Source organism: Diorhabda sublineata, chromosome X (assembly GCF_026230105.1).
Source record: "Diorhabda sublineata isolate icDioSubl1.1 chromosome X, icDioSubl1.1, whole genome shotgun sequence".
Taxonomy (NCBI): Eukaryota; Metazoa; Arthropoda; class Insecta; order Coleoptera; family Chrysomelidae; genus Diorhabda; species Diorhabda sublineata.
The window spans coordinates 36,045,185-36,070,962 of record NC_079485.1 but is presented as its reverse complement, the minus strand read 5'-3'; the positions used below and the strand labels follow the sequence as shown (position 1 = coordinate 36,070,962).

Genomic DNA, 25,778 nt, shown 5'->3' with positions numbered 1-25,778 from the left:
GAAAACGGTACACAGTATCGAGTTTCACCAAGAGTATTTTTTGGTGTGAAATTAAATGAAATTTAATTTCACTTAAAATTTTACTCAATACATCAAATATTCGGAAAGTGATGTTCAATACTACGTATCAGTTTCCAAAATATATTCGTATAAAATTTCATCTCAATGCCATTAGTTGCTGTAAAATCGTAAAAAATGTGAAATTTATTTTCTTCAAACCGCAAATATTTTTCAGTTCTCTATCTATTCTAGAAACGGGATCACCTTTTTTCGAAACGACCTTATATATGCTTTCAAAGTTTCTTGATTTTAGGTACCTTCTGATTTAAAATTAGTTTTTTTTTATTATTCTTTTTTTAATTTAAAATCAAGAACATTTAGATTTATAAATATATCAAATGGTCTAAGAAATAAAATTCGATCAGTTAACTAACTGAACCGAAACGGGATGGTAATATCGCAAGGGAACACCCTTAGTACCCATACACATTGACCCGAAGCTTGATAGGATTGTTAAAACGAGTGACAGTTAAGTATATGTAATAATACTATGATAATAAAATGAATAACATGATTCTACTGATTATGAATTATGTAACTAATTAGTTAAAATATGTAAAAATTTAAAATATATACTAATTTTGAGAAGGATTAGTGGATGAGCTATTAATGGGAATCCTCATTCAGTCGATCGGTCGATCGTATGACCAATTGAAATCAATCCGAGTAAGGGTCTCTGCCCCGAGGTTGTAATTTCCACTGAATCTTATAGTGTTATGTTAAGTTTAATATTGTATTATTATGATTCAATCTGTGTAGCTGAGGTTCTTTTCGTATTATGTGATACTGTTGTTAAAGCTTGCAGCGTTGAAATCGATCTGATGATTGGTTGAATTTACATGTTCAGCCAGTGCACGTATTTTAAGATATAGTCTGCAAACGCTTTTATGGGAGGAGATTCTGTTGGAAAAGGATCTGATTGTTGAAATGGTTTTATTTGCAATCTTAAATTTATTGTTGTGATTCTTAAGTTTGGTGGAGTAGGAGTAATTTCATTAATAAAAGGTGAGGTAGTGTGAATTATCTGAGACTTACTCAGCCCAGATAAATTGCTTGAAGTTTTAGTTGGAATTTTTTATACTATGATTATCTATGCATGATGATGTGATAAACAATACTTTGCATATGAAGGGTCTAGGATAAACTTTTTCTGGGAAAATATTTGACAGGATATCTTTTTATGCAAAATGGAAATGGAGATTTTTACTACTCTATCTTTCTTTTGTTTTACCAATTACACTTTCATAGAATGATGCGGAATGAGAGGTAATTCTATCTACCTGACCTACACGGTTTCCTGTACCAATCTATCTCGATGGAGTTATCCAATAGGCGAATAAACCTCGTATGCAGATATTATGGTACGGTATTATCGACGTCTTCCACTTCTATGGAAAGAACATTTTCCGAATTATAGTTTAATAAAGAGCTCTCGTTTCCAAATTTACTGCAATTCCCAATATCCTAGTTCTTGTTTTGATTAGTCAGTCAAGATTACCCGTCATTAACTTAATTCAATGACAAATGAATGTATTCCAATATTTTTCAATAAACGAATTAATATAGTAAATATATAGAGTAGTATTATTTTAATTTTGTCTTTCAGAAATTCAAAAAATATAAATTTTATGAGAAAATTAAAAAAAAAATAACAATATAGCTTCTGTTTTCAATTTATTGAGAGAAAATAAAATATTGGGATTGTATAAATTTGCCAGATCAATTTGGTTAATCAAAATATTGCAATACATTTATTTATCAATAAATTGAAGATTTTTATGAATAATTTCACAATTATTCACTCAATTACAGTAGATATAAAATTCTATTTTTAAAATGATTCTAATATTCTATAGTAATCCCTTATAATGCACAATTATCTATTAGAGAAAAAACATATAAAATCGATGGCTTGCCGACTCTTGAGAACGCAACGTACAACTGCCCATGCGAAAAACAGCAATTTAAGGTTCATTCCACACACTTTATTAATTGACATCGCGAATGCTAGGCGGACTATATAACTTTAATATATATTCCGAGCTTTCGAATACGTATTCGAATATGTATTCATCTCGTCTGAGACTGAAATTATGGTCAAGTACAAAATAAGAAATATGTATAAATGTATAACAATAATAAAAATTACTGTAATTAATTAATATTTGCGGTGGCTTTAAATTGTATCAATTCTTGTAAAAACTTGAAATTCATGGAATTCAGAATGATGTATGATAGAAATATTGATTAATTAGAATATTGATTCGGGTTACTATAGGAATCTATATTAATTTTAAGTCGGTTAGATGATAGGCTGTAGTGAATGATGTTGAATGATGTCATTATGAATATAGCTGAATATTTATTGGTTTTTTGTAGTTTTTTTCAGTTGTAAAAACTTTGGCAGATTCATAATTCATATTGTGTCCTTCATGATAGACATGAGTCACTAATGAATATCTATCAGGATATAATCTGCTATCACTCTTGTGGGAGGTTATCCGATTGATGAGTGACCTTTTCGACTGACCAATGTATTCAATGTATTTGATTTTACACGCTGGTTGTTATTAGTTTAAAAAGTCGCGGATTTTCATTGCAACAATTTTGCTTGTTAACGTCCCTATTATGAAAAAACGTACACTCATCAGTAAAGCAAATATTCTGCTATTTAATTATCAGAGCCTTCATTGTTTCACAAAATTCATTCCCTCTGTCGAAATTGTCGTGAAAACCTTTGAATAATTTCAATTTAATACTGGTACTTAATTATAGTACTTCCACATGTTAAGTGACATATCAAAGATGATTGGCTCGTTTTCTTAGTAACGGAACTACATTAATTAAATTTAGTAACTAATATTAGGTTATATTTGTTATCACTATTGTTGATGTTCTTCTTGAGCATCTTCTACATTCACAGTAAATGAAACTATTCCAAGTTTTTTATTGAAGTATAAACACTATTTGAAAAAATAATATACGCACAACCTTCAACTCACCAAACCAAAAATATTATGCCCATTGTCTTGTTGCTTGATAGTTAACATTATGTAAAAATACTCAAGCTCCATTCATTTTAATCCATACAAGTATTATCACACAGTGTTATTGATACCTAACACTTGCTTACAGTTTTCACCAGATTTCTCGCGAACTGCAAAAATAAAGGTCAAGCATATGTTGTGTTTAAGATTTTAGGATTTCTGTCTGCACCCAATAGAGAGTTAATATAATTCAGTTAAATGTCGGTCGACACCTTGTATAGAGAGATGACACTACCCCAAACATTTCACGTTATACTCAAATATGGAGCTAGGTATTGGAACAAGAGTTGTTCTCAAATGAAAAATTCTTAGTTATATCCAAACTATTTTAGAATTATTTTCATTTCAAATATATCAAAACATTACCAAAAACTGGTCAATTACCAGAATGCTTCATTAAATTTAATTCTACATAACTTGTCCGCTGTTGAATGCATTCATTTCACATGAACTGATAAAATGGAACAAAATATTAATTGATGCTGAAGCTTAAGCTTAAGCTATAAACTTTATCAAAAAGACTGATCTACTGTGTAAGTTAGTCTCGATTTGGTTTACTCAATTTTTATTTTTGATGTTATAGCATTTCAAAGTTAGATTTGCGTAGCTTCAAGCTTTGATTTTATGTAGCTTCAATCTTAACCTCTTGTCATAGACAAAATCTAGTAAATGCTCTGATAGGAATTGTTCTTTATTATTGTAGGTGAAAGCTTCCACCGTGTTATAAATATATAACTAAAAACTATAGTAAATTTCAATTGTACTACTAGATTGTATTAACCATGCATCAATCGTGCATGTAGTTGACTTGCTGCTATTCATAGTTTTCTTTGAAACAGGATAACCAAATTTCCTTTCCAATATATCAAAAATCATTTACTTAAAGGTTAAAGCCAACTGGCTCTTATTCTTGTGGTTATAATATAGTATTGTCCGACAATCATTTCAAATTCCTTTGAAACTTTGAAGACGTTCAAATCTCCATTAATTTGCATTAAACCAAACTAAATTCATCTTTTGATGAAATATGAATATGAAAAAACTAGCTCTATACTTAGTTGAAGAGCAGATACACAAAATCGAGCTTCCTTCAAATGTGCAAACTGCGTCGTTGTTAATGATACCTATATATATATATATATATATATATATATATATATATATATATATATATATATATATATATAATCAACACCATTTTTTTCATGTATTTATTGTAAAATGATGATAGACTACAGACATTATGAATAAAATAGATGTTAGTTGAAAATTACTTCAATTGCGATCTATTTCTTTCGGAGAAGACACTAGGTTTAAGCAGATCGATTAGTAATAAATTTAATCAAATATCCATTGAATAAAAGTGGTTAGAGTGACCAACCAGGTAACAAAAAAATGCGTACTAATAGAGAGTTATTAGCTATCAGCTAGTACTTGTTTCATCGTTTCAAGTTTCAAGTTTCAAGTTTCAACTTCCTCGCCTCATATTATTGTTTGGCAGGAACTAGATATAACATATAAAGTTATTCTGGAGAATATTCGTGTTTCCGAGAGAAAAAAAAGGCAGTGGTAATATAACGGAAGCTTGATTAAAAGTATACCATTACTAGAGCCTTAACGCCCCTAACTATGGAAGTTCCGAAACATATGATATAGGTAACTGGTGCAAGAAGATAATTGTCGGTATTATTTTTTATCGAAGTTCATAATAACGCGATCTGACAAGTAAAAATACAAAATCGTCTATTCTATTTGTTGCCTTGTTCCACAGTGTACAAGAATTTTGATTTACGTATGAATTGGAAATCGATATGAACAGTTAAAATCAAATCGAAAGCGACAGTTTCACTATAATCATTCAGGAAGTGAAACAAACAATAAGATATTTTTGTATAAAACATACAACTTCATGTAGCGCACATTTTCATTTTTAAACAGCGTTGCCTTCATAGTCCATTGCCGTTTTAAAAATCATGGATTGTATTTTGAAAGTGTGAATGAAATATTTTGTCTACTTCATAATTCTAATTTTATGTCTCAGTTGGTCAAACGCTACAAATTAACAAAGCTCCATTACCTTAAATTTATCACTATATTGGGTTTATTCTAAAGATCATACTGAATGAAAGAAAACTCTCGTTGATATTTGAAATATTGGAATATTACTTGTGAAATAGGATGAAGGCTTCAATTTGTAATTTTGCATAAACTAGAGTACATGTTTTCGATTGGATTTGAGTGCCTTGTATTCTGTATTTAATCCAAAGTTTTCAAAATTTTCAAAACTCGTAATATGGTATGTGAGAGCTTCTTCTTAGGTTTGTTTTACTTTTTGTTGATCGTCAAAGGAAACGGATATGTTCTTTCTAATATAGTTTTGAAGCTGACTTTATTCTCAAGAAGAAAATTGAGTTTACGTATTCAATAGCGTTCTTATTTCCACTTACTGCCAACTTCTAACCCATATATGACACCTCAATGTATTCATTGAATTTTTGAGATATTTCTTCTTTCACATATATAATTTTGAATTATTAAATAACAACGGAGCATCCACTAGTGGTTGCAGTTCATTTGACAATATCGTTTATGGCTACAAAGAATAACAATAAACATTAATCGATTCTTGAGAAACTTCATGATCTTAGAGCAAATTATCTATAAGAATTTTAAAAGATATAGAGAGACGAATATGATTGAGATCAATGGATAATAAGAGAGGAAGATGAATAAATATCAATTGGAATAAGGAAAGATACAGAGGTAAAGAAAGACATATATAAGAAAAATAAGAGAAGCTGAAAAGTCAAATTTTTAGTTATATATAATGTGGATATCCTGAAATATACTAAAGATGAAATAACAAAATGGAAATCTGTGAGATAATTAACTGACGGATTATTACCTGCGTTAAGAAAAGTTCTATCAACCTAGAAGCAACAAGAATACCGATAGTCGCTTTAATCGATTGTTATTAATTTAACTTAGAAAGAATATATGTGGATCTCCAATTCGCACAAGAAGTGATATGAAATTAAATTATTGGTTATGCGTTCGATAACAATGTTAAGAGTTAAGTCAATTATTTTAATCTCTAGATTTCATCGCGGTCTCTCCTAACAATATTCACAGAAACCCACTAAGCTGGAATATGGTTACAGAAAAGGATCTAATCAACATATATAACGAGTTGTAAAACAGTGTCCATCTGTTTAATTTGCATGAAGCTACCGCTGTATGGGGATTCAATGAATTTTAATACTCATATTAATTCAAAAATTAAGCAAAAATGTCTGTTTTTGTATAATAACCCGACGGCAGGATATTGTATTTATCAACTATTTCATTTACATGCAAATTTGATCGGTTTAGTCACACGGATTTTACGTTTTTTCCTCATTATATTCCACGTTATTGTCTTTATAGGGATTTTATTTCATTTAATACATTACTTATTCATTGATTGAAGATTATGATTGTTTAGACACTTAAGCTCCAATATTTTTGAATCTACCAATACGAGTATATTGCGCAGCTATACTCAAGTCGATATACGATACGATGTGTAAGTACTAGAATGCTATGAAGAAATATTTAATAGATAATGTCTCCTTACTTCTCCGTAATAATGCAAATTCTTCATAAATCCTTAAGAAAGTATCGCAAATCTACCAATAAGTCAGCTTGAACAAATTTTTACGCCATCCTTAAGAGTGGTCTAGTCAACAACATTTTCTACATCATTTGAATAATTAGAATTTCAAATTAACATTCCCATTTAAGTATAAGTATAATGTTTTTTGTCCAAGTAATCAATTTCAAAAAGTTGAAGTGATTGTGTTCCAGAATAAATTACGATGTCATTGAGATATTTGGTCAAAAATCAAACAAGTAGGTACCTTATTCTTTTCCTATGTCTAAAGAATAAATTCTCAGTTCGAGTGAATATATTGCTTCAGTACTGCTCATATTTAATTCATTTTTTGTCACTTTTGTACAAGGTGCCGTAGTCAATTCTGCATTTTTGAAATGGCTGTGAAAAATAAACGCATACATTTTTCAAACTCTCATCATTATAATTTTAATGTATATTAAAAAGCATAGACGAAACAGGTCAGATGGCGTCCATCCCGATTAATGCATTTTTGCAGACGATTTCTGAAATCACTTCACTTCATGAACCATGCGCTGAGGAATTCTGTTCTGATGGTTCACGAATCTCGAGAGAGAGAAATGTACCTCGTCACTCATACAGGGCTTGTGAACAAGCTACTCATTTGTTTAAATCATGCCCAAAAACGTTTCGCAGAATTGTTATCGAGCAATAATTCGTTTTCGTACTAAATATTATAAATATAAAAGCAGTAGTGGGAATAGGCTTTTCATTTAACAGCTACAGCGACAAGTTTACTGTAATTAAATTTAAAGTTAATAAAAATCCATTCTAATAGCAATTATATATTTGTATAAGGGAGCTAAATATTGTATTTTTGTTTTTTGTTTGGTGGAATACAATGTTGACAATACTACACCATTCGATTGCCGTTGCCACCAATTTCTTGATTTATCAAAACCTCTTCATTATCCTCAATAACAATATGTACTGTTTCTTCAATCTGAAGCGTTGAAAGAATTCACTTTCTTTAGGTGTATATAAAAAAGGTGTCATCCCTGTTTCAATAAATCTTCCGTCTTCTAATAATAATTACAGGTTCATCGTCACCCAATGAACTTGAAATTGTAACTCCGTAATTCATAAGCAAGTGCCAAGTTATACATCGGTGACAGCAGTGAAGAAGATGATGAACCATTAGGATTAGTTCACACGTACACACGGAAGGGGTGGAATGTCCTGCCTCGCCTCCATCCGTGGATTCATCCAGAGGTGGATGCTTACCGGGATGGGATTTCTCACGCGCGCGTGTGTGTCTGAGCATCATCCGTGTGCTTCTGGTTTTATTCAGAATGGAGTTAAGTCAAACTAGAATGATGATGATTTTTATGAAATCTTCGCAACTAGTAGTGAATGTTCTTAAGCGACGAAAACATTTACTACAGAAAACAACACAATCTGAAACATTACCAATGCAAAATTGACCTCCGGCTCGATCTATTCCTTGGCAAAGATCTATGACTAACAGAAAACTTGATCAATCAGTGAAACATTCAAAAGTGTTTTCACTATTGGAATGATTGATGTTATTATTTATCACACTATTAAGAAAGCAATCTACATATGTAATTCATACAAGGAGGAAAATCCTACAAAAAAGCAATTGTAGAAAAATTCAAATGTTCAAACCACAAAAAATCAGGGTGATCTATTATGATTCAAAATGTTTAGTATATTTCCAGAAAGCAGAAGATTTGACGACATATTATTAACCCCACCAACCTAAATTCATAAATATCTTACAAGCCGAAATAATAGAAGAAGCTATACTTGAAACTCATATAATCAGATAGAAAATGGTATTTAGAGCCAACATTGAAATAATTATATTTGTATATAAATCAATTTACGTTTGAAACAATGGATTTGTGAATATGTGTGAATAGGGAAATAGACGGAGAAAAAATCATCCTCGCCTACGAAAATGTTATTCACCCAACCAAAATCATATTCATACCCACTTTAATAACGAATTCAAATTAGTTCTGCTGGTTCAATTAATGGAGTTCTATAGATCAAAAGTGGAGATGGAATATTGAACGTGAAATTAAAAAGAATATGAGTATATTCCTGTTACTATATTAAGTTGGTCTGCAAATACGTTGCAGTTTTAGATAAACTCATTATATAAAACTGTCGCGTTAATAAAAAACACTCCCAGTCATTATTTTTGATTCTAAATATTTCCAGAGTGATCAACAAAATAAATTAGAACTCTTCTATGAAATCAACTTCAAAGTAACGCAATTTGTTTCCTACTTCGTTCAATAATTATTATGTTGCAATAACTATTTCTGCTGTATAGCATCTTACAAAAACTACTTGATATTAATTTGTCGATCCCCCATATCTCAATATTTTTTCACATCCGCTTTTCTAGACACGGCATCTGCATTCCTATCTACCACTTATAGAAAACAAATATGAGTGTTTATACCGACTAACAAAGCCAGTACCTAAAATATAGAAGGACATAATCAACCTTAATAAGAAGTTCCATGAGGTTTGTTCAATTTCTGACCAGGAAATTCTAGAGACGTACATAGTCACATAAATTGGAGATTGAAAATTAATTTTGGCCTTTATCAAAATAATTTGATTTGTTGAATTTTATTATTGTTTGAAAAAATATTAAATTCGTAAGCTTCAAAAATTGCTATTCAAATTGACTCGTGTCATAAATATTAAAATGTCGATTCTGGATGCTATCTTAATTTGTGTGAAATATATATATATATATATATATATATATATATATATATATATATATATATTAAAAAATTGAATCACACCAAAGTTCATAAAACTTCTTAAAATTTAATATATTATCTTTCGCATTGAAAACAACTAGCATTAATAATGTTGGCAGAAAACAAAATTACACAAAAACAACCAGTCCGACAAAACAAATTAGTTGAACTTGAATGAAATGAAAGCAATGGAACACACATAAAATCTTACACAACCAAAATTGTTGTTTTACATATTTATATTATGATGTATTAATTTTTATAGCCTTGATAAAGAAATTAAACAATTTGGAAATATTGGCATAGTAAAAAAAGAGTTTAACTCAAACCAAACCCTACATTGGCTGTAGGATAGTTATTTATTCATCAATTAGTTATAGTTTTTCTCAAATTTCAAACGTCAAATAAAAATTTTAATGTAAAACTAAGTGTAGAAATAAATATCATATACAAAATAGCATGTTTAAGTTATACAAAAAAATTCTAAAGGAATGAGCACTCAAGTTTCTGGAAATTAAATAAAAGGTCATAAATATTCTTCAAAAACTATATAATATCTGATTATACAAGTTTAAAGTATGGGATGCATAATTGTGAATTATATGTTGCCTCATCTTCTGGTTTCTGAGAATATACTGAACTTTGTTAATTCAAATAAATCAACTTTTACTTGCTTCACAGAGTTATGAATAAATTCAACGTTATTTTTCGAAGTTATAACAAAATATATTTTGAAGTTAATATTAACTATAAAGTCTCCATTAATTATCATTGTTAGTATTTGTGTGGAATCACAATGAATATTATACTCTGATAGTTCAATGATATTAGTTGGTGAAAAATTCCGACATTATAAAGTATAAGTTGATTTAAGAGTTTTCAGAAGATGATTAGATATACTCAGAGAGTTTTCTGGCAAAATGATAGAAAAGTATCATGTTTACTGAAAAGACCACTTTTTGTAACAATAGAAAAGTTTATTGTGTGGACTCTAGCGATAGTCGATGAAATAATTAATCCCTTTGTCATAAGAGGAAACTTAAATGTTTCTGGGTATTTCAAATTATTGGTGAATAATTATTATATTTGAAATGTCTCGTTTATTTTCAAATCTAATTGCCTAGATAAAGGTCCATTTCATTATGCATCTAACGTGAGACTATGCCTAAATAACGTGTTTCCTGGATAGTTTTATCAAATGACCTTCGCGATAAACACTACTTCCTTTGGACATTATTTATAAGATAAAACCTGTCAACAATCGGAAACTATAGTTTTTTTAAGTTCCAATTGTCCATACTACTCAAATGAGAAATTTGCAATATCTAAAGATTTCTCTTCAGCTTTATATATTTCTTATGATTTGAAAAACACTTTTAAAGCATGTTTTCACCTCTTTTATCAATTTACTGATAATATACTCTGTTATGGTATTTCTGCTAGGATACAAGTAATTAAATATTATTCAGCTGTTTTTTCAATCATAGCAAACTGGTAAATTTACATTGGTATAGCCATTAGTGGAAGTGACTGACGTCCGAAAATGTAGTATTAATTTAAACAGAATTTCTGGAAAAACCGAAATGTGAATTTTTTGAATAATCATTCCTATTCGTTAAAAAAATTGAAAGTATTGAATGAAACTTTTTTTAGTAATTTTTTACCAACCAAAGCTATAATTGAAATTTAGAATAGACTCACGATTTTCGGGTTTCTGATGTTGCCATGCAAACTTTGAAACACGCGCATTTTTAAAAGCTGGCTTTGTGCACAACATGGAATATTAAATAATCAAAAGTATGCAGTCTAAGTGTGTGTTCACATTGGCGACGCTCAAGCGGTGAGCGTCCAGCGATGCGGCTTTTGCGACGTCATCGCACGCTTTGCTCTGTTCAAATTGGTCAAGTGTCGTTTTAGTTATTTTCTAGTTTTCGAACCAAAAGGACGTAATGAATTTGATATTCAAATTGAGTGTTGCCAATGTGAACGCGCCTTGAGGTCAATCTGAAGCTAGCGTCTGTCGAAGTAGATTTTGGGATTAAATTTTATTCTTTTACACAAATTTTCACATTTTAACGCACACGAAGTATAATACTAGCTGAGCTGAAGTAACTTCCCCAAAAAATTATCATCAGCTTAACGAGATACCATCATTCATTAGCTTGTTCTCCTTTATATTCCTTTGAATAACTAATCCCATTTCTAGACAGCAATAATTGGTATTTTTTTGCCCAACTTCCCCATATGTTTCATATCTCAATCCCGAAAAAAAAATAAGAAAAAACCTCTAGCTATTAGCAAATTTATCAGCAATAAGCAATATTTTATTACTCTTGGTTATAATGTTATTGAATCCAAACATAACCAAACATAAGTTTCCCTTACATTTAGTTTTGTGTATTGATCCTATAATTAATATGTTTAAGACGTAAGTAACTCTGCCGAAATGAAACGTAGAAACAACTTACTTTTATCAATTATTGGAAAATTCCTAATGAATTCTGGTAGTTAAAAAAGTTTGTAGCATCTGAGCATACAGTCTGCTCCCTGGAATAATAATACTTGTCTTAGGGCAGGAGGTCCAAGCTTCCCATCAAGATTCTTTATCAGTTCTCGTAACTAGCTTATACGTGAAAGAAGTTTAGATAATAAAAATAGAAATAACTAGTTCATTAACATCAAGGTATCCGCTCAAATTATTATTTATAATTTCTAATATTTAGAATCAATGTATTCTGGAATTGGTATGAAATACATTATCATTATGCTTATGAGATATTTAATACACACCTAGTCTGATTCTATTTTCAAAAATTTTGATTTCAAATTCCATTTTATAACCATTCCATTCGTCCGTGACCTCAAAAAAGTTATTTAACTGCTATTATATACGGTTTTACACGCCTATATAACCAAATTAAACAATCTTAACAATCATACATCAAAAGTGTGTGATGTAAAGGGATATTTGCAGTCATTTGTGATCATCAATTGAGATGTGATCTAACAACTAGTACTTATCATCTTATGGTAAGTTTAAGCTCAATGGGCCAGCATTATATTCTAACAAAACCAAGTGATGTCGAAACTGGTCTGTCAGTTATGAATTTTTCTATTTAGTGACAAATGAAAAATGATGGCTGAGATCATGAGGCTACAAATCATTACAAAATTTATAGTCACGAAAACATTTGTTTTTGCATTGAGATTACGGTTTTATTGTGAAAATATAGGTATACAAGATATGATTATGAAACAACGAGACTAACGGTGCTTTAGAAAAGTGGGCATGTACCAAACACCAGCAACAGACAGCAGTTACCGTGATAAAAAAGTTGACTAGGATTACAGAAAAAATTCACGTGTTCCATCTTTTTTCAGTTACTGCTTTAGAATTAACGACAACCGAGCTCTCAAAATAAATCACCAAGAACTGTTAAATGTATTGAAATGAGAAAGAAACTGTCCATTGAAAAATAAACAATTGGATCACCCGTAACAAGAAGAATTTTGAGAAATATAAATTAGGTATTTTCATTCCATTTTTAATTATACCTAGGCTGATCCACCCCTGGCCCATTTGTAAATCGAAACAATTATTCATTATCAAGTCATGTTGTAATCTATTATGCATAGATAGGCGATAAAAACTGACAAGTCTGAATCTATTGAAGCGTTTGTACAGTAGACTGTCGAATTCGTGACAACCATATCACAGTATCAAAATAGAGAGTTGTCATTCTGTAAGGAAATGCTTAAAATTCAATTCGGATATCGGATTTTGAAATCCGGCAATAGTTTATGTTTAACCGTATTGGAGGGGTACTTAATGAAAGTTCTTGACCCCTTGTGAAGATATACGACTGTAATCAAGAGGACCTTTAATGCGTTACTCGATTGAGGGATGCGGTCAATTTTTTCGGACAACTGATTCGTATACAAGAAGATATTTTTGTAATGCTGTTGAAAATAATATAATTTGATGTACGTATTTATTTCATCTCTAAAATATAGTGTCGAATCAGGTGATGATTATATTATCCTCACCAACGGTGTAGCTCCGATATAAAAGACGTATCTGCATTGAATTGAAATGTTTAATAGTTAGAATACATTAACGATCCCCCATAGACCAGGATAAGTACTAGCATCTCAGTTCAACACGACCATTTTAGCTTGGCACTCGACCTTGAGAACTTTCAGATACCAAACTATACCCATCGAAACCGAGAGCCTAAGATTATATACTCGAAAGATCTGCCACTCTGTATAAAAATTTGATAAAAAAGTTCGATCATAGCGACATCTGTCGAAATGGCTCCGTACCAAGAAAAAGATTACTATAATCAAAGATTTGATATAAGGTTCACATCTATGCTAATTTCGCGGGAAATTTAAAAATAACTCGAGTAATTTTAAATGTTCGAAGCTAGTTGTCGCATCAAACTGTGAAAGAAACAAAAGTATTATGCAAAATACTTTCATTTTGCTAACATTTCAAATTCATATATTGTTGTTCACAAGAAAATATAAATACCTGAAATTAAAATGCTGTTTAAATGGAGTATTTTTAAAATAACCAGGTCCGACCATCTAAATTTCACAATTAAATGGTTAATATAAGATATAGGTAGATGGAATATTGAAACACAGGTTGATTATTATAATTTTTACTTTGTTTTTGACATTTTATAACTATATTCACAAACAAAAAATTTTCTTTCACACTTTAGCAGGCTTAGGACTATCAACAGTGAGATGCTGGCGTGTTTAAAAAATGTTTCTGTTTGTACATGGTACATACAATGGTATATAAAAAACTCATTTTATAACCATGGTTAATTAATGATTACCCTTGTCTTTCTTGCAGCTTTCTCTATATTTAACGTATGCCATATTCATCACAACATCATAGTCTTTATATTGTTGATCTTTGCCCTTCAAAATTTTATTAATAATACCTATGTAATGCAAGATGGATATGTTAAAACTAATATTTACAAACATATTTACATAATCCTTATTATTTGAATAAAATATTGAGGATATGTCTGTCAAATTCTCTAAACGAAATATTTGTTTCTTTATGCCTAACGAATTGATTAACTGGGGCAATATTTCGAAAATTTTATCAGAAAAACTTTTAAAAATATCACAGAATTTTGCTAAAGGCGCACTTAAAACATTTTTTATGTTCCCTAGAATATATTAATGAATTTGCCTTAATTAATTCGTTTGACAATATTATATTTTTACACAAGTGGCATTTGAGACTTTTAAATAATTTCTTCGCTACTAAACCTGCCACATAAGGAGTGACAAGATCTAATCCTGTATATTTTGAGCTTCTATTGAATGGTTTATAAATTGGGACATTGACTATTGGAGGAAATATCAATTCTTTTTCTCTGCAAAACTTTTCACTAGGATTCATAAGAGGTTTATTGTCACAGTAAATATAAATATTTACCAGGTAAATGTAAAGTTGGCAGTGAAAGTTTTCTTAACCTGCCATTGGGGTTTCTAGAAATTTGTTCAACATGAATATCACATATTCCATGTGATGATAATACTGTATCTGCACGCATTAACTTGGGGTATTTATTCTTTGCAACCAAATTCTACAAACTTCTTCATTCGTAGGAATGGAATGTCTATAAAAAAGTAAAATAAGGATAAAATCATTCAACAAAATGATTTCCTAAATACAAATTAATGAAGTTAGGAAGAAAAGAGTTATTCTCGTATAGATATAAACTTGATTTCAATTTGAATATTTTTATGTTGATAAATAGTAAATATTACTCTCACCTTATCGCTCGCTTATTCGTGCATCCTGGTACACAGCAGGCCTTTACTCCTTAACTCATATTGAGTACGTAAACACGAGAGCACAATTCGCAACAAATAATAACTTTTAAATGCACAAAAATGCAAATAGCTAATAAACAAATAATATCAAACACCTTTGCAAAGATTTTATACACCTTTGCAAGATGGACGTTGTTCATTCAATAATCTTGGTTGTTTCTCGGTGCATGATTGCAACTTAGTTTCAGAATCCAGATGACAAACATTTAAAAATAAAACACCAAAAAGTAAGCTTTTGAAAATCGTCCTTAACTTCTCCTATTCCAGTGCACAGGCCTGCTACTTTTTCTAGAGTTAAATTCATAATAAACTTTTAAGAGGCCGGGATCAATAAAATTCCTTAAAAATGAATGAAGTATTTGATATTAATATTAACCATAATGTATCTTATATAAGAATAGCATACATTTATCACATTTTTTAATTAATTAGTTTCATTATCAATTAGCAAAATTAAATTTTTTTAAATCTTATTATTGAAAAATTTTTCTAATTATTATCAAGTTCAAAGTAAGGTCAATTGTATAAAGGATTATGTACCAACTCTTTAATATCGTTGAATATTTATTTTAGTCTGATGAAAATTTTTAATTACTATTTTTATCAGCTTACGAACTCTTAGTGCAATTTCCAGTGAGTCCTACTCAATGAAAAATCACTAAGTTGTTCTCTTCTCTGCAAAAATAGCTTCGCAAAAAGACAAAACCAATGCTAGACTAGTTTAGGGTGAAATGAAACAGTTTGTAATGGAAAAAAACTTTATTTCAATAAAGTTGTTGAGTTTGAAAAAAAATGTTCAAGGTAATATTTCAATGAAAATTTGAAAAAAAGTATAAGAACAAAATAGCAACCCTCGACTCATCATTGATTAATTTATAATTAATCTGGAAAATTTTCCTGATGAGTCTGTTCAGAGGATGAGTACCTTTTAGATCAGGTTAAGGAGGTTGTTTTATCAATTTGATGATCATGAAAATTCAAAGAACTTTCTATTTCATTTTCTAAAACATCAAAAACATCCCTTTAACTTGTACTCTCGGTATATTAGAGTAAGGGAAATCACTGTGTGCAACATTGTAAAAGAAACAACGATAATCATATGGCGACATTCACAAGCCAAAAACAGCGCTTTCTAAGAAAACAAGAGACTAACATGAAGACAACAACAAGATTTTCAAAGAATGGTTTGTATCGTAATGATCCGTATTAGTGAAAAATTCACCAAAAACAGAGGGGAAAGCTGAAATTCAAGATTCGCTAAATTGCTTTTGATAGTACAAATATTAAACCAGAATTAATACAATAAGTCAGACATTATTCATTTACACATGAAAAACTTCTTGCAGATGAAAGTGCTAAGAATAAAAGTGTTTCCTTATACTTTACATTTTTCATCAAAGGTTCATAAGGAAATTTGGGGACATTGCCAAGCCACTAACTCGACTCACAGAAGAAGCAAGAGAATGTCAAACGGGGTTCGAGACCTTGAAGAGATATTTAAATATGGCGCCGATATTAATATATCTATCAGCAAAGGGGGACTTTATTCTTGATACTGATGCAAGTAACATAGGAGGAGTGCTGTCACAGTTCTGAGAAGGACAAAAAGTGTGTTGGGATACTTCAATAAAGTCCAAACCAGAACGAATCTAAAACTCCAGCTATTTTAAATCAAATTAACAGGAGAGTATTACGCAAAAAGAAAGTACTTTAACATCAAGGCAATGCACCTCCTCTCAAATCGGTGATCACCATGGCTAAAATTCACGATTTGCACTTCGAGTTGGTTAACTATCCATCGTATCTGGCCCGCGGTCACTTTCTCCTATTTCCTATCCTCAAAGTTTTTCCTTGCAGAAAACAAATTTTCATCAGACGTTATCCCATACGTAAACATCTATTTTGAGGAGAAAGACGGAAACCATTTTTTCGAAGGGCTGAAAAGGCTAGAGAATCTCTGGAAAAAGTATATAGACTTAAAAAATGACTATTTTTAAATATAAAAATAATTATTGTTATTTTTTGTGTGTGCCATCTATCCAAGGACTATTAACTTGGAGTATACGGGACATTTCATATGTCCTTAAAAATAAGAAAAACTAAAAGATTAAATTCTAGCCGACAGCCAAAGAAAAAATAGTTACATACAATTAAGGATAATTAATTGGTGCTTCTTTCTACACTCCACAAATATTGCATCTGAAATATGTGAAAATTTCATTTCACCAGAAGTGTTTTCTGCAAAAATGAAAAACAATGCTATTAAGAATAATTATGCGAAATTGAGGCAGTTGGTGAGGCCCCAATAAACTATTTCAAAAAATTCCGCACCAGTCATTTATTAGCAACCTCAATTCCTCCTGGTAATAAGTTCTGAAAATGTGTAAAATATTATTGTCAAATGGTATTCATAATATACAAAAAATATAATATTGACTTACCCTCGTACTCGATGGTAAAAGTCCAATGATTAATAAATTCATATTCAATAATTCAACATGTTTAGACATTTCATGTATAGAATCTCCTAAAGGTCTAAACATGCTTAAAAAAAATCAAGTTTTTGGTTTTCTATTAGAATGAATCCTCACAATCAACAAGACAAAAATAATTTTCTTTGCCCATTCCTCTGTGGTACTACTTTGGTAGGTGGTAGATACTAACAAATTTCAATACATTCTCATATGCTTAAAACCACAGACAAGTATGACGGAAAAATATTCAATAGTCTTGAAGAAACGACCAAAACCAATTTTTATATTTTAACTTGAAACATCTGATATCTTAAAACAGGGCGATATTTTTATTCAATTGCTTCAGTTCGCGTCCTCATATTTTAGACTGAAAAATATTCACATTTATTAATGAATCACCCTTCATAATACCAGGGAAATTTTATAAGTAACAACGTTTTGTAATAGACTAAGTGAGAATTTTGTTTTGAACCTAAAGAAAATATGAACTTTTTGTCACACATTTGTCAAGTCAAGTCTTTTTCACGAAAAGATTTTTCCAATTCTGGAGAAAAATGAGTCCTGAGTCAGTGCTGCGTTAGAACATCACACCATAATTTGAAGATACAGATTACAAATTAGTATCGATAGATTATGTAGTTGTTTTTTAGAAAAATAAGTGTGTAAAAATATCTATTTTCCAATTTTTGTACCTCTGTTGCACTGTGGTTATTTCATGTTACTTCTATCTTAGTTTGTTCTATCTAATATCTTCGTCCGTGTTTGAAAGTGTGTGACCTCAGATAAAATTATTTATTAATTTTATATAAGTTTTTTGAGTTATTTCTATCAATGTATTCAGAATTCCTTCAATATTTAAGGCTTAAGGGCTTTGATGATAACATTTAAAATTTGTTATGTGATTGATCCCAAGAAAGAAAATATATGATTCAAATTCATTGATTAAGACAGAATCAGATTATGTTTCGTGCTTAAATTTTTATTGCCGGATCATTCGTTTAGTCGCAAATGCCCCGATATTTTTTCTGCAAAAGTCTTAATGAACAATGCACGCGATGGAAATCAAAACAAGACTTAGATTTATGGAAATGAGACGAATAACATCGAGTGGTTGGAGAGGTTCTCATGAATGTCTGTAAACTTGTTTGAGCCTGTTACTGCAGCAGAAGCAAAATCTTGTCAGTTATTACCATTCAATGAAATCAGTTGTACCCATCTAGGTTTCATGCAACCGAATCTGAAAATAATAAATCATTTTGCTTTTTTCTCATATGTGGGGTTTATTCAATAAATATACATTTAGAAAATTTAACGTTCATTTTCTCAATAAATATCTTTGCGGATTTGATCCGCTTTTAAACCACATGCATCTTGACTTCTGTAAAGTTCTATATACCAATTTCTACCGTTATCTAAATTATTTGCATTAAGATTTAGGACTAAGATGTCTGGATCTTTATTATTGTTTCATTCATATTTTGTTATATCCAAAATATTTTTGTACCAATAACGCAAAACTGATGTAATAAATCTCATAAATCATAGTATGATGTTATGACAATCACACATTTGTATCCCAATACTTTCTAGCTATTATCCAAGATTGAACTTATCTTTTTTGGTTCAACAAATCGTTGCAATATAATCTAGAGAATGAGGGCGAAAACGACAATTTCAACTATCAAAAAAAAAGTTATCATTTCTCAAATCTGTTTAATTGATACTCGAAAAACAAAATGTATGAAACCCCTAAGTTAGTGTGATGATTTTCTTTACAACTTGTACCCGAATTTTTTTCTATAGCATGGAATTTATTGGAATAAATGAAATATATTAAATCTTTTTTCAGTGCCTCCAAACATAGATGACTCTTTAAGCAGCGGTGATGCTATAGTGAGGGAGGGCGCCAACGAGACGTTAACTTGTAAAGCTACCGGATTTCCTACACCTAGCGTTAAATGGAAGAGGGACGATAATTCCAAAATTACCATAAATAAAACACTTCAAGGTAGGCTTATAAATTCTCTTTTTCTTTTCTTCGGGGTTAAACTTTATATCCTTGTTATATAATGTATGCACAGAGCATGTGTTCACTGGGGAAACTATAATTTTAGTATATGTAAATAATTTTAACATAAAATGTTCACTTAATCTAATTTTAATAAGTTCATTCATTCATAGTAGTGAAAGTACCAGAAATATTTCACTTACAAGTCACCATTAAAAAATATTGTCAGACTAGGAATTGTATTCACAGAGAAGGTTAAATGAAAACATTAATGAAGAATGAAATATTACTTCTTCAAAAGCACCTTAAATATTCTCATTTAAGCTCTATTTCGATAACTTACGAGAAATAATGAAGGAAGATATTCGTTCATGTGAGAGAAATGGATACTGTAATTCTTGTGTCTTACAAATAACTGGATTTGATTTGGAACAATTAATTGAATAAAAAATGAATTACGTGGATGAAGACATTCTAGACATTCCCATATACGCATATCATAATAATCTGTTGAAACTAGTTGGATACACAAAACACTCAACAAAAAATGAAATGGTACCTTTCAACTTAGACAAAACCGAAAAGAAGCAAGCCTAGTCAGATTCCGGCTTTCACAGTTCCAAGGATTAGGCGAGGTTGATTTTGAAATAATAAGAGAATTAGTGTGCACCACTTTATTCAGTATTTGTAATAAAATAAAATATACAAATCCTGGGAATTTCGAATATAATTCACTGACAAAAAAAAATAAGGAAGAATTTTTAATTGTCAAAGTCTACTAAGTCGTAGTAGATATATCGAGCTTCTAATCCATCAGTCCTGGCCTAAAGAATGATCTGGCTAGATCTACATAAAGGAATTATACAGAACAATATAAATACGCTGATCGCCGAGTTCTTCGACAAAACAGAGATTTCACATGGTATTTTAGAAACTTAATTATCAGAATCTTTTGATTAGTTATTTAAGTTTGAATTTTGAATGTTATTCGAATGAAATTTATATATATTCTCGGATTCACCATTCTATGATTCATTTGTAGTAAAAGATAATTAACAACAATTGAGTTTTAACTGAAATTATCATATCTCATAGATATTTCAAGTAATTGGAAAGCAAAATTGAATATAAATATATAATATTATTTAAACTGATTTATTATGTATAACGAAGGAATTCAATGATAAATTATCAAAGTCAAGTTTCTCATTTTAATTATTTATTATATAGGTTTTGGTTGATTTAGTTGCCATTTAATTCATAAACCCAAATAATAGATACAAATGAATTCAACAAACGTAAATTGTAATTCTATTATATCAGCAGTGATTTCATTGCGTAACAAAATCAACATTCAAAATTTGCTGCTTTTACTTTTACTACTATGGTAAATATAACATAGAACTAACTATAATATCAGCAATAATTGGATTTCAATTGAGATACATTTAAATGAGAGTTTAAGCAGCTGCTGTTTTTATTTGCACTTCGATAATGTTTAGCATACGAATTAAAATTAAAAAATTATCATTCTATTGAAGTATTTGTGAATTGATAAAATATGCCCTAAGTGAAGATGTATGTATTTATTATTAGGCTGTTGGATAACTGAACGAAGTTGAGAATGAGTAGTTCAAACTAAAGTAGATTCTTAGATTTAAAATCCGCAGTAGCAAGACATCTATTGAGTCATTTTTGTACCCCCTTCAATTTTTTTTGTAAGACGAACGAAAGATCAAGATAAAAATCATAAACAAAAATTGTTAGCTTTTATTTTCAACTATAAGTGCAATTATTTCAGTTTTTATACTGCTATAATTTGGTATCTTACGCAGTTTTCACGAGTGATATGATGCGTTGTCCATAACGATTAGTAACTAGTGTAATATGAGGTGAGAGCTGTTCACTAAATCAATTTTCTAATAAATCTGCTGCCATGTCTTCATTATGATTCCATTACTATCGCAATTATGCAAGTTCTGCGTATTAACTCTGGTTCTATCAATTATTTCAAACATTTTTTTTAATGTGATCCGCAACATCTTTCGTGTTTGCAGTTGAATTCTTATATGATAATAATCTTACATGCTTGCGTAATTTCATTACTACTTTGAGCAAATCTGCAACTAAATGAATATTATATTTGCCCTAGAAGTTATTAACGATAAAATGTTAATTTATTACATAATATCAATATTAAGCTTAGTACGCCGATCGACCAATATTCTACGTTTACAAATAGGTAAATTTCAATTTTACTTAAGAAGTTCTATTAAGAAATTCTTCAAGATTATCATTTATTTAATTTGGTCTAAGCGCTTTGAAACAATGATCACCATTTCGCAATATATTTGTATTTATAAAATTTCGTTTATTTTAGTTAACGAATGGGAAAGCGAGAAACTGGAACTAACGAAAATATCCAGACTAGACATGGGTGCTTATTTATGCATAGCCAGTAATGGTGTGCCTCCAACTGTCAGTAAAAGGATAAAAGTCAGCGTAGACTGTGAGTATTTCTTATTTGTACTCATAATTAATTATAAATGAAGTGAAAAAAGTAATAAATTCATCCTTCTGATCCAAAAAATAAAATTGACTTAATTTCGTAACACCTATATGAGATAGCGCTTATAGGGTATGGCTAAACCATATAAAAAAGGGGTAGTCAAAGTTTCTCCACAAACCTTTGGGCAGTTCAAATAGAATCCACGGCCACACCTCCAAACATCATTTAATAATCTGCTCAACTAACTGCTGAAGAGGTGCGAAAGGACCCAAAGAACGGATAAGCTCTTTCACTGACTGGGGTATCTAACAAAACTAATTTGCGCTATTTGCGATTCAGATATGCTTAAGATTAACGAGAGACATTATCTTCAAAACTAGGATAGTTTGATAACTTGAATATGCGAAAATGTACTACAACTACTGGTAAAAGTCTGACAAAATGTATGAAGTGATATGAGAAAAATACATAAAATAGATAATTTTGTTTAAGAACAGAAACTCTCTATGATATATTTGATTATCGAATAAAAATTATCTATTACGGTCTCGAGTTAGTTTGTACATATTTGATATACAAACATTCCTTTAGTGACTATTTAGAGGTTTAAATTCGTCTAAAGGAGCAAAGAGAAAAAAAACTAAACAAATAAGGAATACAAGACTGAAGGATATAATAGAAGTTAATATAACAATGCATCCCGGTGTAGGTATATTCTAATTAGTTCTGTGTTTTAAGAAGGATATTTTTGGAAACTGTTCGTGAAAAAATAAATAAAACATTAGGGCACTATTGGAATAAGAATCAAGCGCTCATGAAAACGGTGCGACTTGTCTTATTTTCCCAAGCAAGATTATAGAGATAGTATCCACTACTTCTAAGAAGTTGACCTACGAGGGCTACAAAAGATTATTAATGAGTTCTTCTTGAAAATTGAATTCCGATTTCTCATTTTATTGTTCGAAAGGAAGGAAAATTTTTCATCTTGACACTCAGTATAAAAAATTGGTAGATATCATATGAAGCTTAACCACTACCGTTTGTCATATTAACATTTGTTCAAGTTTACATTTACTCTCCTTTATTCAATAAAATCAACAAATATTCTCAAATTCAACAACAATTGATTAAAACTTCAAAGGTTGACAGAATCGATATATCAACAGTATCGCTAAAAAAGATTTTAAAGGTCGATAAACGGTGAAATTTCTAAGATGAAAGAGAGTCTGACATGCAATTGATTACTGGTTAAATTGTATAAATGCAAAATAGACTACGAGAAGAAAGTGAAATAGAACATAAGAAAGATCACTTAGATTTATCTTTGGCTGATATAAAAACTGGAATATATATCACCACCGCAAATTCATAAGAATTAGCATAATTTGTTTCCAATTATAAGGAATAACCTCTGAAAAAAGTCTCAATCAATCCTCTCCGTATTTTATGTTGGAAAGCTCAATTTTAGTATATAAAAAGGCATAGAATAGGTAAATCCAAAATAAACTGATGATAAAGCAACAAATGTCCAATTCAAAGCAAAAAATTGAAAGAGCATGGAATAAAAGTACCCCTCCGCCAACGATACGTACTTTGATATCACTCCTGCACTAAGCCGGTTCCTTCTAAGTAGCTCCATTGGCCAGCTATACACCAGAAGAGCCATTGTTCCTACTATTGTAAATATGAATTTTATATCTTTTATATATTTTATATTTTACTATTATATTTTATATAAATATGTTCTTTTAAGACAATCACGAGAATTCAAAACAGGATTCTTGGTGATTGACATGTTTGAGGTCTCCCTGAGCAAGATTTATCCTTAACGTCTCTTTGAGCCAAAATTGATTTATTCGAGTGAAAAACTTGTGTTCTTAATAATAATATAATCATACTCGCGAATTCGTGTTGTTAAATATACACCGACGAAAAATTAAAATTCATATTAATAAATGTTTATACCATTACATTATTGATATTTTTTGAGTGACTATTACAGAGTTCTCAAAATGGCAAAGAGTTCTTAATATTAACAAACAACGGATATATAGAAAACTAAAATATTTGGAAAATATTATGTGATGCTTTCAGGCCATTCACGCTACATATGTGGGACAAAATCAATGACCACCTCCCTTGCAATCGAGCTTCAATATAATAGCGAGGGGAACATCCCCTTTGTGAATTGCTGATCCTTTTAAAGTTACACATGTTGCATTTTTGGCCCCTTTGAACAATAAAAACTAATAGAAATTATCCGTGGTTATTAAGTTCGAATATCGAATTGTGGGTACTTGTTCATGGTATACGAAACATTCCACTCACCATCGTGGAATATTACTTACAATTATTATAAAAAAAAAGGTTAATTTGTTTATAAAGCATTAAAAGCTATTACGATATTTAGTTTGAGCAGAAACAATAGGTGTGTGAATAGGATAAGCAAAATTTTTTAATGCAGACATGAATTAATTTATAGTCAGATGGCGTATATAGTAATAGATTGTAACGAACCGAAACTTAGCTAAACAATTTTTTCTGAATGCTGTCAAGATATGTTAAGTTGAAGTTTCAATAGTTGTTGTATACTTGCCTCAAACAAAATAATATAACGAGTGTAAATCACAACAAAATTTTATAGATTTTATGTTTCACACGATAATAGATAGTTTGGATAATTTCATTATTTTTTTAAAACATACCGAGGCTTTTCATTATTATTACCATAATATACTTTAAGTCAGCATGTACTGTTAGTACATACTTTCCTGTGTCTAATTGGAAATGCAATTACAGATAAATCCTCAAGCTTTTATGAATACGCTCTATATTTAGAGTACTGATTTCTGAAAAAAATATATATTGAGTAGGTTATTTCATCACATTGTCAGGCAGGATGAAAAATATTTTCATACCATGCGTCGTGACTATTGAACACCCTGTAAAAATAACTACTTTATAGAAATAACTTCCTTAAGACAGATATTATTAGTATTATGTTATGCAAATAAAAAAGAAATTCATATTAACGCAAACCGTCCGTCACTTAGGTCGATCGTAAATGTCCTGTATATTATTAGGAGGCCATTGTGCAATATGCATAATTTCCAGCCGTAGCCGGACCCGAGCCCCTTCATTGTAAAGTTGACAACCCAAATTGCTCCTCTGCTTTATGCGACACAATGGATACTAATTTATGCCACTGACTGTATCTGTACAAACAGTATACTTCACTACATTAATCGAATAATAAAAAATCCGGAATACTAAAAAGCTTTATCTCTTTCATAGATCAAAATTGCATATCAAGCATTTTATTGTTTTTAAAATATTGGGATTGAAATAGCTGCAAAATTTAAAATTCAGTACATTACAGCACTGTA

At 30.2% G+C, this 25,778-nt stretch overlaps 1 protein-coding gene across 1 annotated transcript in view; it reads left to right on the top strand.

The window, feature by feature from the left end:
• LOC130450883 (lachesin-like) overlaps positions 1–25,778 on the top strand; it is a 369,262-nt gene that overhangs the window by 278,642 nt on the left and 64,842 nt on the right. The window contains exons 5-6 of the mRNA XM_056789587.1: positions 19,725–19,883; positions 22,264–22,392. Coding sequence (XP_056645565.1) covers positions 19,725–19,883; positions 22,264–22,392 — 288 coding nt within the window. The remainder of the gene's footprint in view (positions 1–19,724; positions 19,884–22,263; positions 22,393–25,778) is intronic.